Source organism: Cyrtonyx montezumae, unplaced genomic scaffold (genome assembly GCF_038088225.1).
Source record: "Cyrtonyx montezumae isolate F1298 unplaced genomic scaffold, pur_monq_1.0 scaffold_0, whole genome shotgun sequence".
NCBI classification, from domain to species: domain Eukaryota; kingdom Metazoa; phylum Chordata; class Aves; order Galliformes; family Odontophoridae; genus Cyrtonyx; species Cyrtonyx montezumae.
Window position 1 is genome coordinate 46976994 of NW_027071824.1, and position 15345 is coordinate 46992338.

General features: G+C 35.4%; 1 protein-coding gene across 1 annotated transcript in view; it reads left to right on the forward strand.

Moving 5' to 3' along the window:
- TBC1D32 (TBC1 domain family member 32) overlaps positions 1–15345 on the forward strand; it is a 73412-nt gene that overhangs the window by 27246 nt on the left and 30821 nt on the right. The window contains exons 22-24 of the mRNA XM_065736806.1: positions 2107–2195; positions 13490–13612; positions 14593–14701. Of these exons, the coding sequence (XP_065592878.1) occupies positions 2107–2195; positions 13490–13612; positions 14593–14701 (321 nt within the window). The remainder of the gene's footprint in view (positions 1–2106; positions 2196–13489; positions 13613–14592; positions 14702–15345) is intronic.

The window sequence follows — 15345 nt, forward strand, 5'->3', positions numbered from 1 at the left end:
CAGTGGGATTGAGTGCACCCTCAGCAAGTTTGTGAACGACACGAAGCTGTGTGGTATGGTTAGCACACCAGGGAGATGGGATGCCATCCAGAGAGACCTAGACAGGCTTGAGTAATGCGCCAAGGAGAACCTCACGAGGTTCAATAAATCCAGGAGCGTGGTCTTGCACCTACATTGCAGCAATCTCTACTGTCAGTACAAGCTGGGGGATGAAAGCATTAATCTCAGCCCTGCAAAACAGAACTTAGGGGTACTGCTGGATGGCAACTGGAAATGATCCAGGAATGTGCTCTCACAGCCCAGAAAACCAACCATATCCTGAACTGCCTCAAAAGAAGCATGGTGAGCAGGTGAAAGTAGGTGATCTTGCCCCTCTACTCAGACCTCTCCTGGAGTTATTTTGTCCAGGTATGGAGGGAGTTTCTCAGTACAGGAGAGACCTGGATCTGTTGGAGCATGTACAGAGGGGGACCATAAAAATGATCCAAGGGATGGATCAACTTTTCTTTGAGAACAGGCTGAGAGAGTTGGGGTTGTTCAGCCTGAAGAAGAGAAGGCTCGAGGGAAACCTGATAGCAGCCTTTCAGAATCTAAACAGGAGCTACAAGAAAGAAGGGGGCAGACCCTTCAGCAGAGTCTGTGGTGATGGGACAAGGGGAAATGATTTAAAACTTTAACAGTAAATTTAGACTGGATGTAAGAAAAAAATTTTTACAGTAAGAATAGTGAAGAACAGATTGGTCTGAGATGTAGTGGAAGCCCTGTCTCTGGAGGCATTCAAGGTCAGGCTGGACCAGGCTCTGAGCAATCTCATCCAACTGTAGATGTCCCTTTTCTCTGAAGGGGATTAGATGACCTTTAAATATTCCTTCCAACTCAAGCAATTCTATGATTCTATTAAATATTTGAAAATCTTTAAAATATAAAAAAAATGATCACTTCCACTACCGATTTTATGAACAGCTTTGAAGCCAAAGTCAAAATATTTTATTGTAACTTTTATTGTGAACCTGTTGTGTAGAAATAATCTGTTCTTTATAGCCTTTTGACTCCTCCCCAAAAAAGAAAAGAACAAAAACCAACTAGTAGGGAAAGTATGATTTTGCTTTATTTAAAATAGGATTAGATGATTGTTTTTTTAATCAGGCAGTTAACTGTGGCAAGTTTTAGGGTTTTTTTTTTTTTTTTTTTAGTACTGGGAATTCTATTGGTGTATTTACTTTTCTCTGTTTTGAAATACAGAACTCTGGCTGCTTTTACAAAGCATGCATCTTTTCACTAATTTGATTCTGCAATGACTCACTGATCTAACTAGTTGAACTCCCTCTGCAGTCTCTGAGACCATACTTTTTAAACAGGACAAAATAAAAGTTGGGGTACAATTCACATTAAACAAAGCCCAAAAGAGTTTTCAGTATTTTCTTCTTAGTGTATTGTATGCCTCTGAAAAGATAACATCAGTGAGTGTTTTTATGTATTTCTGTTATTATAATGAAGTTACCGCTTCAGAAGCAGGTTGGATATGCAGTAGAATAGTGGGGTTCAGAATTAAGTTGAATTTATGGAAGAAGTAGGAAGCAGCCATAGGTCTTATTACATTAGATGCTGGAGGATGGAAGACATAAATCTCAGCATCCAAGCATAACCAAGAATGGCCTTGAACACTGAAGCAAAGGGCTGTGTTTTAAAACATACAGTACTAAACAGTGTTATCAGAGGTGTTATGCTGAAAGATTTGATGCTTTTTCATTAAATTAGATGTATACACATTTTAGACATTAAAAAAAACCAACAACAGTTTAACATGTGTCATGATATAATACTAAATATGAGTATAGATGATATAGCAATATCCTAGAATTTGTATCCTCTATTTTATTTATTTTATTTATTATTTTATTTTTCGCTAACTGTGAAGATTTCTTTTCCTGACGTTGTGTATGGTTTCATCTTACCATTGATTTTTTTTCTTTTTTGTGTAAAGCTCCTCTTACTACAGGTAGAACTTAAAATATATCTTGTTTTATAGTGAATGTTGCTATGGAACAGTTATCTTTATGAAGAATAAAGTTGCTTTTTTTTTGTATATTTATCTTTCTTTGGCAGAATATCATTGACAGAATTATAATTTTGAACTCAGAAGCAAAAATTCATTCCTTATTCAATTATGAACAGTCGCATGTATTTGGTCTGCGGTAAGATAATTTTTTTTTTTTTATTCACTGGTTACATTAATGAAATAGTATATAACATGCTTGAATTCTAAGAAGATAATATTATTTTGCTTTATTATTCAGTAAGGTGAAAATCCTCCCTGAATCCTCTTTTTTCCTAACAATAAGAAGATTGAATGAAAAATGCTCTACAAAATGAGAATATCAATGATTTTAATCGTTTCCTGTAAATAGTTATACTGTAATGTGATAAGCAATAATAGAAATTTAATGTCATTTTTTATAGCTGATTGGAAAGAATGTGTTACATCCATTGTAGTGCATAAAAAATCATACTGAGGTATTAAAATAAGCAAAGTATTTTAAATTATACCACCAATTTCAGCAAAACTGATTTTGAGAAAATTGCTATTGGATGATAAATATTTCTAGAACCTGAAGGAATACTTAATATTAGAACATGTGAGCATGACAGTGAGAACATATTTTAAATGCTATGTAATATTTTAAATATACAAATTATAGATTCACCATTTATTGAGTTCTGTTTTTCTTCAAATATGAATATATGAATCATTAAATTCTTTTTAAAGTAGCATTAATTGAAATTAAGTAATACGCAATTGAAATACAAGCTGTCTTTGTAGTATGGAAAATATTGATAACTCTGCTTGTGCAGAATATAGCTTAGATAGGATATAGTTGGTTGAGTACTATATATTAGCTTTCTGTAGCTATATGTGTTCTTTAACATCATGGCAACATTATTTATTTCATATTATATATGAAGAAACATACGATATAGTGTAACTTGCTGTAAGGATGAGTATGAAGAGGATGAACAGTGGCAGAATTTGTGTATGTGTCTTGAAAGTCAGGAGTTATAAATGCTGTTTTGGGGAAATCAGTAATTATGTAGGAACAATCAATTCTAAGATGTTACTTGAGAAATAATATGTTATTAAGCATGTAGGATAATCATGAATCCCTAAGAAACTTGACAAAGCTCACACTGATTTAAGTAAAGAAGAAAAAAAGTAAAATGTTTGAAAATAGTAGACTGCTTTTAGACTGTGCTTTACCTTTGTAAGGTCAGAAAAACATTGTTCTTGTACCATGTTATTGGGAAAGCTTTTGGTTATATGCAAAAATTAATAATTGAATCTTAATATGTAAGCAGTTGACTCCCATGCTGTAAGAAATGGGTATAAATACACAGATCATGCACTGAAGTTGTGTTTAATGCTTACAACATTTTTAACATGGCCCCTATCACGTGAAGTAACTCCCCATAACTACACATACAAGAAACGTAACAAATTCATCCTTTATCACTTAAAATAAGCCATAATGTTAAACATATAATATGAACTTTAGAGGTCACTGTGGCAATGACGTTTTCTGTTGAACACAGGCAATGGAAAAACACAAGTAAAAATCTAAAGAATGTCAGTTATTCCTCTTTTCAAAGCCAACCTGCCAGATTCCAGTGTTGTTTTTTTTTTTTTTTTTTTTTTTTTATTGTTCAAAAGCCCCTTTTTCAGCCCTCTAATGCTTTTCCTGTAAAAGAAAGGAATATACATGTCTAGGGATTCTAATATGGGCCTAGGTGTAAAAAACATTAACAATGAGTTTTTCTAATGATCATATGTATTTCCATGAGCACACGGGACTCACTATATAATTTTTTCCCCAAATAATAGAAAATTAGCACATATAATCCTTGTATTATGAAAATTCAGTTGCCTGCATGAGGAGAATTTAACCCATCATGTAGTTATTAAAAGTTCCCTATTGGTATAATACTCAAATTTTGGATTAATCCGGTATTTGCCATACTTATCATATTGTTTGCATTATTAAGACTTGCAGGGAAACCCTAGTCTATTATTTAATATGAGAAATATGCAGTTACTTTTGAAACTGTATTCTATGAGCTTTTTTGTGAACTGTGCTATGAACTTGTGTTCTGAAAAGTAAACTATCTCATTTAGTTGGTATGCTCTTGACCAAATTCCATCCAGATTATCAAGTTCAACAGTTACATGAAACACAACAGAAGTTGAACAGATCTGCAAATTTAGGCAGCTAATTAGAAAAAGCAAAAGAACTACATTTCTCTTAGTTATGTAGAAATATTTAAATGTTTGTGCTAACTGCAACATTGAAAGACAGAATGGTTTTGTCTTAGTATGATTTTGCTGATTTTCCACTAATTTTAATACTTTTCCACTAAATTTAATAATTTAGTACAACCATAACTGTATTCTTTAGTCTATTGCAGCATTTCCATAGCCATGTAGATTCTTCTTTATTCAGTCAGGTATCATCTGACTGTTACTTGATGTAGGGAACCTGATTTGGCAGGGGGTTTGGACTTAATGATCTCTTGAGGTCCTTTCCAACCTCTGTGATTCTATGATCACTGTACTGTGGTCCAGGGCTGAGTGCTCAGCTTCAATCTGTTTAACTCAGAGGTTATACTCTCAGTTCTGGTAAAACTCCCAGTTCAAAGGTGCTAATTCTAAACTTTCATCTTGAAGGAGAGTTCTGTAGAATCGACTTTTCTTTCCTGCTCTGACAAGTAGTGTCTGTGCAGCAGAAGTATTTTGTCCTAAGAACCTTCTTCAGAAGTTTCACAAACACAGATGGGTTATTGTTTCTGAGCTTTTAGCAGGTCATTTCTGACTGGATCCTGGAAGACCCGTAGCTTCTTAGCCCCTTAACTCTTGAAGTGTCAGGTGTTCTCAAATGTAGTTTTCTGAGAACTCTTCCTGATGTCTGTCTCCTAATCAAAGGTTAAACAGTTAATTGCTTGATTCACAAAGATGCTAGATCAGTTTGGTGTTTAGGAAGATGTTCTTCACCAAGAAGGTGGTCACCCAGTGGTCATGACTGCAAGCTGCTGGAGTTCAAAAAGCATTTGGCCAATGCCTTTAGATACAGGGTTTGAATGTTGGGTGGTCCATGTGGAGCCAGGAGCTAGACTTGATGATCCTAGTGGGTCACTTACAACTTAGGATATTCTGTGATTCTGTGGGTAAATGATGTGAATCCTACCATTTGGTGATGGAGCGGCAGCACAGGTTACCCAGGTAAGCTGTGGAGTCTTCCCCCTTGGAGATCTTCAGAAGCTTACTGGCTGTGGTCCTGGGTGGTTGCTAAGTATCTGCTTGAGTGGAAGCATTAGTCCAGGTGACCTCCAGAGTTCCCTTCCACCTTTAGTCATTTTGTGATTCTCTGATTAAGTACTTTTTCTGAGGTGAAATTTCTTTTATTGCAGCTATTGCATGTTTCTAGATTATTTGTCAGAAGGCTCTTTTAATTATTATTATTTTTTAATGGTATTCAAAATGGAAAACTTCAGGCAAGACGCTGGAGATAGGAACTGTCTACATACTTCCATCTTTCTGTATATAGAATGATTTTTAAACTGTCAGTTCAACTTCAGAGCAAACTTAGACTTATTAAGAAGCTGGAGATTTATCAAGCAGGCCAGCACTGGTTGATAAAAGAACACTGAAGACTGTTTCAGTGGCTCTCATACAGTCTGAAAATCTGGATACACAAGAATCCAAGTGTACAGTACTCTGAACTTAAATTGAAGTAATAGCACAAGTCATAGAGAAAGGGAACAGAATCATATTTGTTGATAGTGCTGCACTTGTTCACTGAAACAACTTACATGGGTAGATATTAAGGAATAATGACAGTACTCTGAATTTCTGAAGGAAAGTACATAGAAAACTCAGTCAGATGCTTTTCTTTATGCAAATTGCATCTGTTTAATTTTAAAGACAGAATGTGCTTTCTTAGCATTAGAAGCTTCTGAAAGCAATGTGTTTTATAAAATCATAATTTAAATAGCAATAAAAAGATTTGTTTTAGGCCTGTGAAGTCTGAAAAAGGAATATTTCTACAGTGCTCTGTATAATTCTTATAGTGCTTATGTAGAATTAGAGACAACAGTAAATATTAGTCTTAAGTCATATGTTTATTGTTATAAGCTTCAGAGTTTTGGATCTACAGAACCTATTGCAGGTAGAAAAGGAGAATTGGATTATTGTTTTCAGTTTTGTGTAATAAATATTTTTACTTTCTTCATTGTTTAATAATATGGTGAATATGTTTTCTTTATTATAACACTGATTTTTTTACTTGGAGAACTGCTTCAGGGTATTATAAAAGAAGCATTATATCTAGTTAGGTCTCTCCAAAAGTAATGCCTCCTCTTTGTTTCCATGGAAACTACAGCAGATATAAAGAGCAAAATAACACTGTTTGATAAAGAAAATTTTCAGCTACAAAACTCTATTTTCAACATAGTCACCACAATTAGCCATGGAGTTCTTCCAGCTATGAACAAAAGCCTGAATGCCATGCTCATAAAAATCAGCATTAGTGGAGGTGAACCACTGCCTCTGTCACCACTGCTGAAATGCACCACTACCACCTCACTATGCTGCCACCCACTGACTGATCTCCATAAACATTCAAAAAGCATTGTGGGATGTCAGTTGGTACAGTGGAGGAATTCAGTGACTCACCTTTGCTTCATACACACTGCAACATCAGATAGCATTTTTCAGGCAGCCCCTCTGCTACCATCTCTCACACTGTAACAAAGTATAATGGAATATTGTTAGGAAGGTTCAACCTCTACTGTCATACCACCAACATCTGCCTCTGACATCATATAATAGGAGGTATTACACTTGGTGCAGCTCTTGTATTTCTGTTATCCTACAAAAGTAGGAACAAAAAGATTTATGAAGGAGAATTTTAATGGCTTATACTGTGTGAACATCAAAATCAACTGGTCTCTTGAGTTTTGCCTCAGAATTAGTCAAAATTTCCTCTAGTGCAATGCAGTAATCCAAGTGAACGAATTAAATCCTACAGGAATTGAGAGATGAACAAATAAAATTGTTAGGCAGAAGATAACTTTGGGCATTTAGGAAACAGAGGTAGTAAACACCACTGCGTTCTTCTCATTGTGAACACACTTTCTAAAATATAATTGCATTTTAATAACGAGGTAGCTGTGGTATATGAAATAATTTGTTCACTGTAATTGTACTTACATTATGTGTACTGTTAATTAAGAACATGTGATTTTAATTGAAGGAGTGTCTATTACCATGTTTTCTAATGATAGAAGATATGAATCATTATCATTCTTTTTCCTTGGGTTACCATGCTATTTAGATTGGCTACTTTTTCTATTTATTAATTTTCTATTTATTAAGAAGCATTATGACGAGCAGAAGGTTTTTGAAATATTCTAGGTTGTTCTTCAAGATCTCCTTCATTATGAACTGAAGCAAATCTTTTTATTTAAAATCAGTGTCTTTATATAACATAGTTACTTAAGCAAATTATATTTCCCATTTAGAAAACATGGCATTCTTTTACTACTTTAATGTTTTCTTTCCACCTTCCTTTTATCTCTCATTTTCCACATTTCCTTCCTTTAAATGTACTGTCAGAGCCTGTGAACAGTGTTATGTCTCTAAAATCTTTTGATCACTAATAGTTGAATGACAGGGCTAGGACATCGGCTCTTGCCACAGATTTTGTGATACTGCTAGAACATCCTGAAGAAACTCTCCATGTGCCACGTCCTGTGGCATTCAAAATCATTATGCCTTTGGGAATTAAAGCAAATCATGTTCATTGAGTTTCTCCTCTTGAGGAGAGAGAAGAATATGGTAATAGCAGGGAGGAACTGTGTCTTGAAAGTATTTCTTTCTCTCTAATTCTACCTGAGTCAAATTCTAAAACTGTGAAGGTCTAAATAATCCTCCAGTTATTTTCGACAAACCCTTTTTCAGTTACATGAGAATTGATTGAGTTAATAATTTAGTGAGCCATTTCCTACTATTTTAAGTGTGCTTTCTGTTTATCACAAAGTAAACAATTATTTGCAAAGCAGCCTCTTACCTCTGAGTGCGCATACTGTATGTAAGGGAAGGTACTTGCAGTAGCAGTCACTGGAAAGTGCGTGTGAATCTTGCAAATCATTGACTCCAGTTTAAAAATCCACGTTGAAAAGGGGACAGAGTCCACATTAGTAGTGCAAGGGGAGCTGTAAAAGGCTTGTTAGCTTGCACAATAATTGTTATTTTTTAGTTTAAGTGTTAATATATTTGTTAGGTTTCTGTCACATTTTGGCCTGGTTCAGCCTAGTTCTGTGACAAGGGGGCAAAGGGACCCATGCCCTGGGGAAGTGAGGAGAAAGGGAAAAGGTAGAGAGATGCTGCTGGACAAAGGATAATGGTGACAAAAAGCTAAGGAACTTGATTTACTAAATATAATAGTGGAACGTGAGATAGTACAAAATAATGCAGTATGATTGGAATTATAACTAATAAATCAAATGGAGGGAGAAAGTGTGAGTTTCTGAAATCAGAGTCCTAACACTAATGCTGTAGGTGTAACGGACAGGGTACAAAGAGGAAAGTCTTGTAACCCCCAGTCAGTTTCATCTTTCCCTCTGAATGGAAAATGGAAATGGAAAAATGAAGTCTTCTGGGAGTTGTAGTTCATCCTTCTATTTTGAGATCAAAAAACTAGAAATATTGACAGACCACGGAACTGCAGCATTAACTCTTTAGCTCCCAGTACACTGCTTGATGTTATAATGTGGAATGCTGATAAAAACCATGTAACTGTGACAGTTTATTAATTTAGAACTATTTATATTGAATGCAGTAGGAACCACAGATGGTGTGATACAATTATATAACTTTTTTTTAATTAATTTTTTTTTCTTCATACATGCAGAAGAATATTAAAATATTTCACTGCTAGGTGATGCTCACGAAAAGCATTTTTGTTGAGCTAGGGACACTGTTACCATCAGCAATCACATGATGTGATTTGTAAATACATTGTGTTGTTGAAGTGCTGTAGGGTGCTCTTTTGAAAATCTTTTCATGTGAGGGTTGGCCTATTCTCTCATATAACTAAAGATAGGAATAGAGGGAATAGCTTCAAGTTGCGCCAGGGAAGATTCAGACTGGTTGTTAGGAAATACTGCTTTTCTGAAAGAGTGGTCAGGCACTGGAATGGGCTGCCCAGGGTGGTGGTGGAGTCACTGATCCTGGAGGTATTCAAGGAACATTTAGATGTTGTGTTGAGGGACATGATTTAGAGAGAACTATTGGCAATAGGTGAACGGTTGGACTGAATGATCTTGTCTTTTCCAACCTTGATGATTCTATGATCATAATAAATATATCATTCCCTGAATTTCCTTACTGGGAAAAACATGACTTCCTGAAGGCATTGTCTTCCAATGGCCCAGGCATCACAGGCATTCATAAATTATCTGTACCCATACTATCTTATATTTCATAATACCACTATAAGCTTTGCTTTCAATGGGACAGTTATAAACTTTGACTGTTTACAAAGATGATGCGTGGAGGGATGTTCTCTCATTATTATCAACTTTTGTTCAACCTGCAAAGGCAGCTTGAAAATCTTTGCATTGGTTGGAGCTTCCATGTGCCTGTTATGCTCCAAAGCTAACTAGACGCCTTTCCATTTATCCTTTTTATAGCTTTTATCTTCTGATCTGGCACTCAGGGTAGTAATTGTAAGTTGCTTTTTGGGTTAGTATTTTCACTTGTGTACAGGCAGTTACTCAAAGCATGATAAAGAATAAATCAAATTTGTAATGTAGGTTTTGATGTTAAGTGTTTTGAGGTTATCCCCTTTCATGACAAAATTTGAACTATTTCATGAAAATTTTGCTTTGGACTTCTCTGGTGGTATCCATATTCATTTATCAAGAATCTTTCTCTACAGAGCATTCTGTGCATTTACAATAAGCTGAATCATCTATGCCTGTATTTATAGCAGGCAGTAGTCGCAGGCCAAGAGAAAATCCAAAAGGAACTGATTAGTCCTCCATCTTGGGGACACATCAATAAAACGGCTTAAAGGTGGCACAGACACACACATTTCAGGTTTGGTCCACAGTTGCACACTGCCTGTACAAACAAATCATTGAGATAATGGCATAGCTTACTTTGGATGTGCCAGATTCCTTTTTCCCTGTAGTGTGTGTACTACTTTTTCTTATAGCATAAAATTTTATTTTCTTTTGCTGGAACAATACACTGATTCTGGCTGAGATTAAGGTACATTTTTTTTTGTTTTCTATTTGTGGCTAAAACCATGTTGATAACACACCAGTGCTTTGGCTGACATTGTGCAAGCACTGCTCAGAAATAGGGCTGTCTGCTTTTCCTGCTTCCCAGCAAGTAAGCTGAGGTATGCAAGAAGTTAGGACAGCTGACCCATATTGGCCATAAAGAAATACCAGATAATAACGTACTTGGCAGTGAAAACTTAGGTGTGCTGGATTTTGGTCTTGTAAGTAGCTTTTGTTCAGAGGATGGCAGAGCACTGATCTGCCTGTGGGAAGTATTGTGTGACTATCTTTCTACCACTTGTGTTTTTTCCCATCTTTCCTTTACTTACTGCCTATCTTGACCCATGTGTTTTCTCACTTTTCTGCTTCTCTCTGCATCCCACAGGTAGGTGAGTGAAAACTGTGCCCTGCTTAGCTCAGTCCACCCTAGACAGTACAACTACAGTATCCTACTCTATCCAACAGTGTTTTGCATACTTCACTGCCAGCTGAGAGCTTGCAGGCACCCCTGAAGAGAAGAGAGTATCAGACTGGGGTTGGAAAGAATATGTTAAGGTACTGAGGAGGAATAGTCTGTGGGGGTCTAGTGAGAGGTGGAGAAAACCAGAATTGGGTTTAACAATAAAAAAAGGTGTGTAAAAGAGTTATCATTTGAAGTTGGGAGAAAAAAGAAGGCTGAGGAAATGTGAGTACAAGGAACATACTTTGTGTCTTTAAAAGGAAATTGTACGAAAAATTTTGAGAAGAAAAGGAATAAGCTATCTTCTTAAAATTTTTAGTAAATCAGAAATTTATTAATGCTTATGAAGTTATTGTATTCTTCTCAGGTGAGAAGAATTTAGATAATTGTTTATCAGTTAGGATTATTTACTAGCTGTCTTATTTTCCACGAAGGACCTTCTGTTCTGTTGTAATTATGGAAGTCATTATGATTCCACCTACCAAAACTAAGAGGATAGTCACTTTACATGGCTACACAAGTACCAGTTATCATGCTTTCTTTCAGGCCAGATATTTCTACTTTGAAATAATAGTTAAGAAATTACAGTTAAAAAGGGAGAATCCAGTAAGCACCCTTTAAGAAAGACAGATGTCACATAGGACAGGAAATGCAGAATTGTTGCCATATTTTCACAACTATAATATGTGTTTAGGTTTTTCTAAATTCTTTTAGAATTACTGTTCTATAAAATACTATCCTCTGACTTTTGTTTTATTTTACTTTTTTTAAATTTATTTAATCTGTATTTAAACCTTCTTCAATTACACAACTGTTTGGGATTAGAAGAGACTTTGGAGATTGTCTAGTCCAACAGCTCTGCTCAAAGTAAATTCAGCTAGAGAGCATTGCTTAGAGCTGTGTCCAGTCTGGTGTATAATATCTATAAGACTGCATCTCTAGGTAACCTGTTTCACTGTTTCAACACTATCATAATATGTTAAGTATAATTTCCCAGGTTTTGATTTGCACAAATTTTGTCTTTCAATGGGTCCACTGAGAAGAGTGGCTCTATTGTCCTGAACTCTCCAGTCACCTCTATTATACACGTTGATAAATCCCCTCAGAGCCATCTCTTCAGACTGAACAATTACAACCTTCTTAGCTAGTCTCCTTATTAGATGGCCCAAACCTATAAACAAAACACTCCAGGTGAGGCTTTAACAGTGCAGAGTAGAGGGGCAAGATAACCTCTCTCAACCTTCTGGCCATGCTTCTTTTGATGCAGCCCAGAATACAATTGGCTGGACTGTGAGGACACAGTGCTGGCTCATCCAGCTTCCCATCCACCATTGCCTTCAGTGCCATTGTGGTAGGGCTGCGCTCAATCCTTTCATTCTCCAGTTTGTATTAGTAGTGAATTTTGTCTCAACCAAGGTGCAAGACCTTGCACTTGGACTTACTGAATTTCAAGAGGTTCTCCTGGGCCCCCTGCACAAACCTGTCTACATCCGTCTGCATGGCATCCCATTCCTTTGGTGTGTCAACTGCATCCCTCAGCTTGGTGTCATCTTGCAAACTTACTGAGGGTGCACTTGACCCCACTGTCAATGTAATTGGTGAAGATTTTAAAGAGTATTGATCCCAGCACTAACTCCTGAGGGACACTACTCGTCACTGATTTCCATCCAGAAAGCCTATATTCTCTTGGGTATTAATTCTTCGGTCATGACTGTGAATTTACAGGTGTTAAATCATGCATAGAATGCCCTGTGAATTTTTGCTATTGTCAGTAGAATCATATTGGGAATTTCATGGAAGAAAGAAGTGCTGATTCATAGACTACAAATTTCAAACAAGACATAGTTCATATCAAGTCTTACGTGAATGCAAACAATAATACTGACGATAATTTATGATGCGTTTTATGGTTGTGATAAAGCTATGTAAAGAATAGCAACAAGAATGCTTATTTGTATCATTTTGCGTGAATAGGAAGCCTTCAAGGAAATTATTCTGTTTCTGTGTTATAGTGAACAGATTACCAACAGAAAAAAAACAAAGAAATAGATCTACATCAGATTCATATGAAATGATTTGGACTAGTTTCACTGTTAATTTGCTCTGAAGTTACAAAAGAACATTGCATGTGATGTGCTATTGTGATTATTTTCCATTCTTTTGAGATTTTTAGAAATAAAAATGAAAATCAGTAAATTTGCTTGTTTTGTTGTATGTTAAATATTTTATTGTTTTTGAACTGCTGTTAAATCTGATCATACAGAATTGCTTATGAGCTTATTTTCTAAAGGAAAGGTATATTTTTATCTTGTCTCTCTGCAATCCTCATGCTCCCAAAGTAATCTGATTTTAAATTACCTTACTAGCCCATTACTGAATAAATTCTTCACGTCACATAGAATGCTTTATTCAGTCTGTGTCATTTCTGTGATATAAATTCAAAATCAGACTGAGGTGACCAATGAAAAATCTGCTAGGAACTGTTCCATTTTTTGCTCAAGGTTGTGACACTTGAGCAGTTGAAAAGGATATATAAGAATGTTTCTGACCCAGTTCTGTCTAGTTCTGTCTGAGTCTTTTTCAGATACTAAAAATTCCCTCCCCCTGTGTTGAGATCTTCTAAACATGTTCACCTTAGTTTTATCCTGCATTACTCTGACTGATGTACTATCATTTTGATGTGTCCTGCAGGTTGTTAAATGTGCTATGCTGTGAACTTAACACCCTTTTGCTCTTGGAGACTCAGTATAAAGTGTCACAAGTTTTACTGACTGCTCAGGAAGAAAATGTCACAGAAACTTCAGAACGACCAGGGTAAGAATTGACCAATGTAAATGTTACTTTTAACTGTCAGACTTTTCTTCTTAGAATATGTGAGTAATGTAGTGGCTTTAAATATACAGATGCATTCAATGAAGTTGTCATCTAATCTGTTTTTTTCTTACATGCATGCTTGCCGTCAGTCTCAGATTAACAAAAGATGCAACAGGCTTGTTCTTTTTCCTTCTTCCAAATGAAAGTGAAAACATGGAAGTATTTTTATTTGCATTAATCTTATATGTGAATATTAAGTACACATTTTTAAATAACTTTGTTATCTTTTTATATATGTAATAGTATTTATGTTCACGTATTAAAAGCATCAGTACTTTGATTTTTTTTGTATTTATAACTTAGTCATCTCTCCAACTGCAGTGGCTTTCTGTTGCTGACATTTAAAAAAATACAGTATGAATCTTTAAAAAATGAAAGCTTATATGGAGGATTGAAGCTGACAGTCATTTAGTCCCTGGCACTTCATCCTTTCTGTTAACACGTTGAACATTAAGAACGTAACTCTTGCTGTTTGCCCTATGGAGCCAGTACAGAGCTTGAATCAGTGTGGGGTAAATCTCAACAGATAAATGCCATTATTACTATTTCAACAAGAGACCTATTATTTCCTTAAACAATAGCTTATACTGTATTCTAGGAAAATTGGTGTATAAAACTGATTTTTATTCCTTTTAAAGATTTTTGTACCCTGGGCTGCACAGATTTCAGACAGCAAGTTGGGTGTGCCCAAATTCTGAGTAACTGCTTATCTGTTAAGTCAGAAATGTGTTGATATGCTAAATAAGGAACAAATTTTGACACTCCATTTACTGTTTCTGCCCTAGTTACTGAGGACATGGGTGTAATAAAGTTGGTGAAGTTTTCTGCTCTTCTTTTGTCCCTTAATTGCCTACATGTATCACTGATAAATTGGTTCTGATTTTATTTCAGTTATTTTTGTGTGTTGTTTTCTTTTCCAGAGATTTTATCATTGATAGTCTATCAGTTGAGAGAAACCATGTTCTTGTTAGAATAAGTCTCATTGGAGGACCACAGGAAAGGATTTTGCCTTTGAGAATACTAGATAAGGTTAGAATCTAAAATTTAACAATTTTTCTTTCTCTGACTCTCATTGATTGCACATTTTGTTGATATCAGCATGTGGAAATTATTTATCATTAAGAAATAGCAGTCCACCTTTAGCTTTATAAAGGACTATCGTTATCATGGAAAAAAATGTTGTTTTTATTGTCTGGGTGTTTGTATGTGTTTGGGACTTGCCACATTCAGATGAAATTTTTATATTGCTTCATTTTAGTGCTACTTTTCTCACTATAAAAATGGATGCAATTTGTCTACTTCTCACTTTTATATTTCTGTATTTTCTTCATTGCCTTTTCATTTTTTACAATCCTTTTATGTGATGTTTTTTCTATTCTTGGTTTTTCATCTGTAGTACCTAATACCTTGAGCTTTCATCGATGTTCTAACAGTATAGTGTTTGTTAAGCAATTCCTTTAAATGTTCTGCTTCTTACTGGCTGTCACTCTCATAAAGATAAAACGCGAATTACAGTCAGTACAGGAAAGCCAGCTAGATCAATGTATAAAATTGAAAATACAGAAAGACAGTGTTCTTTTTTTTTTTTTTTTTTTTTTTCTTGGGAACTGCAATTTCCCTTTTGGTTGAAAAAAGCATCATAGTATCAAAACTGTCAGTGGTATGTACCAGAG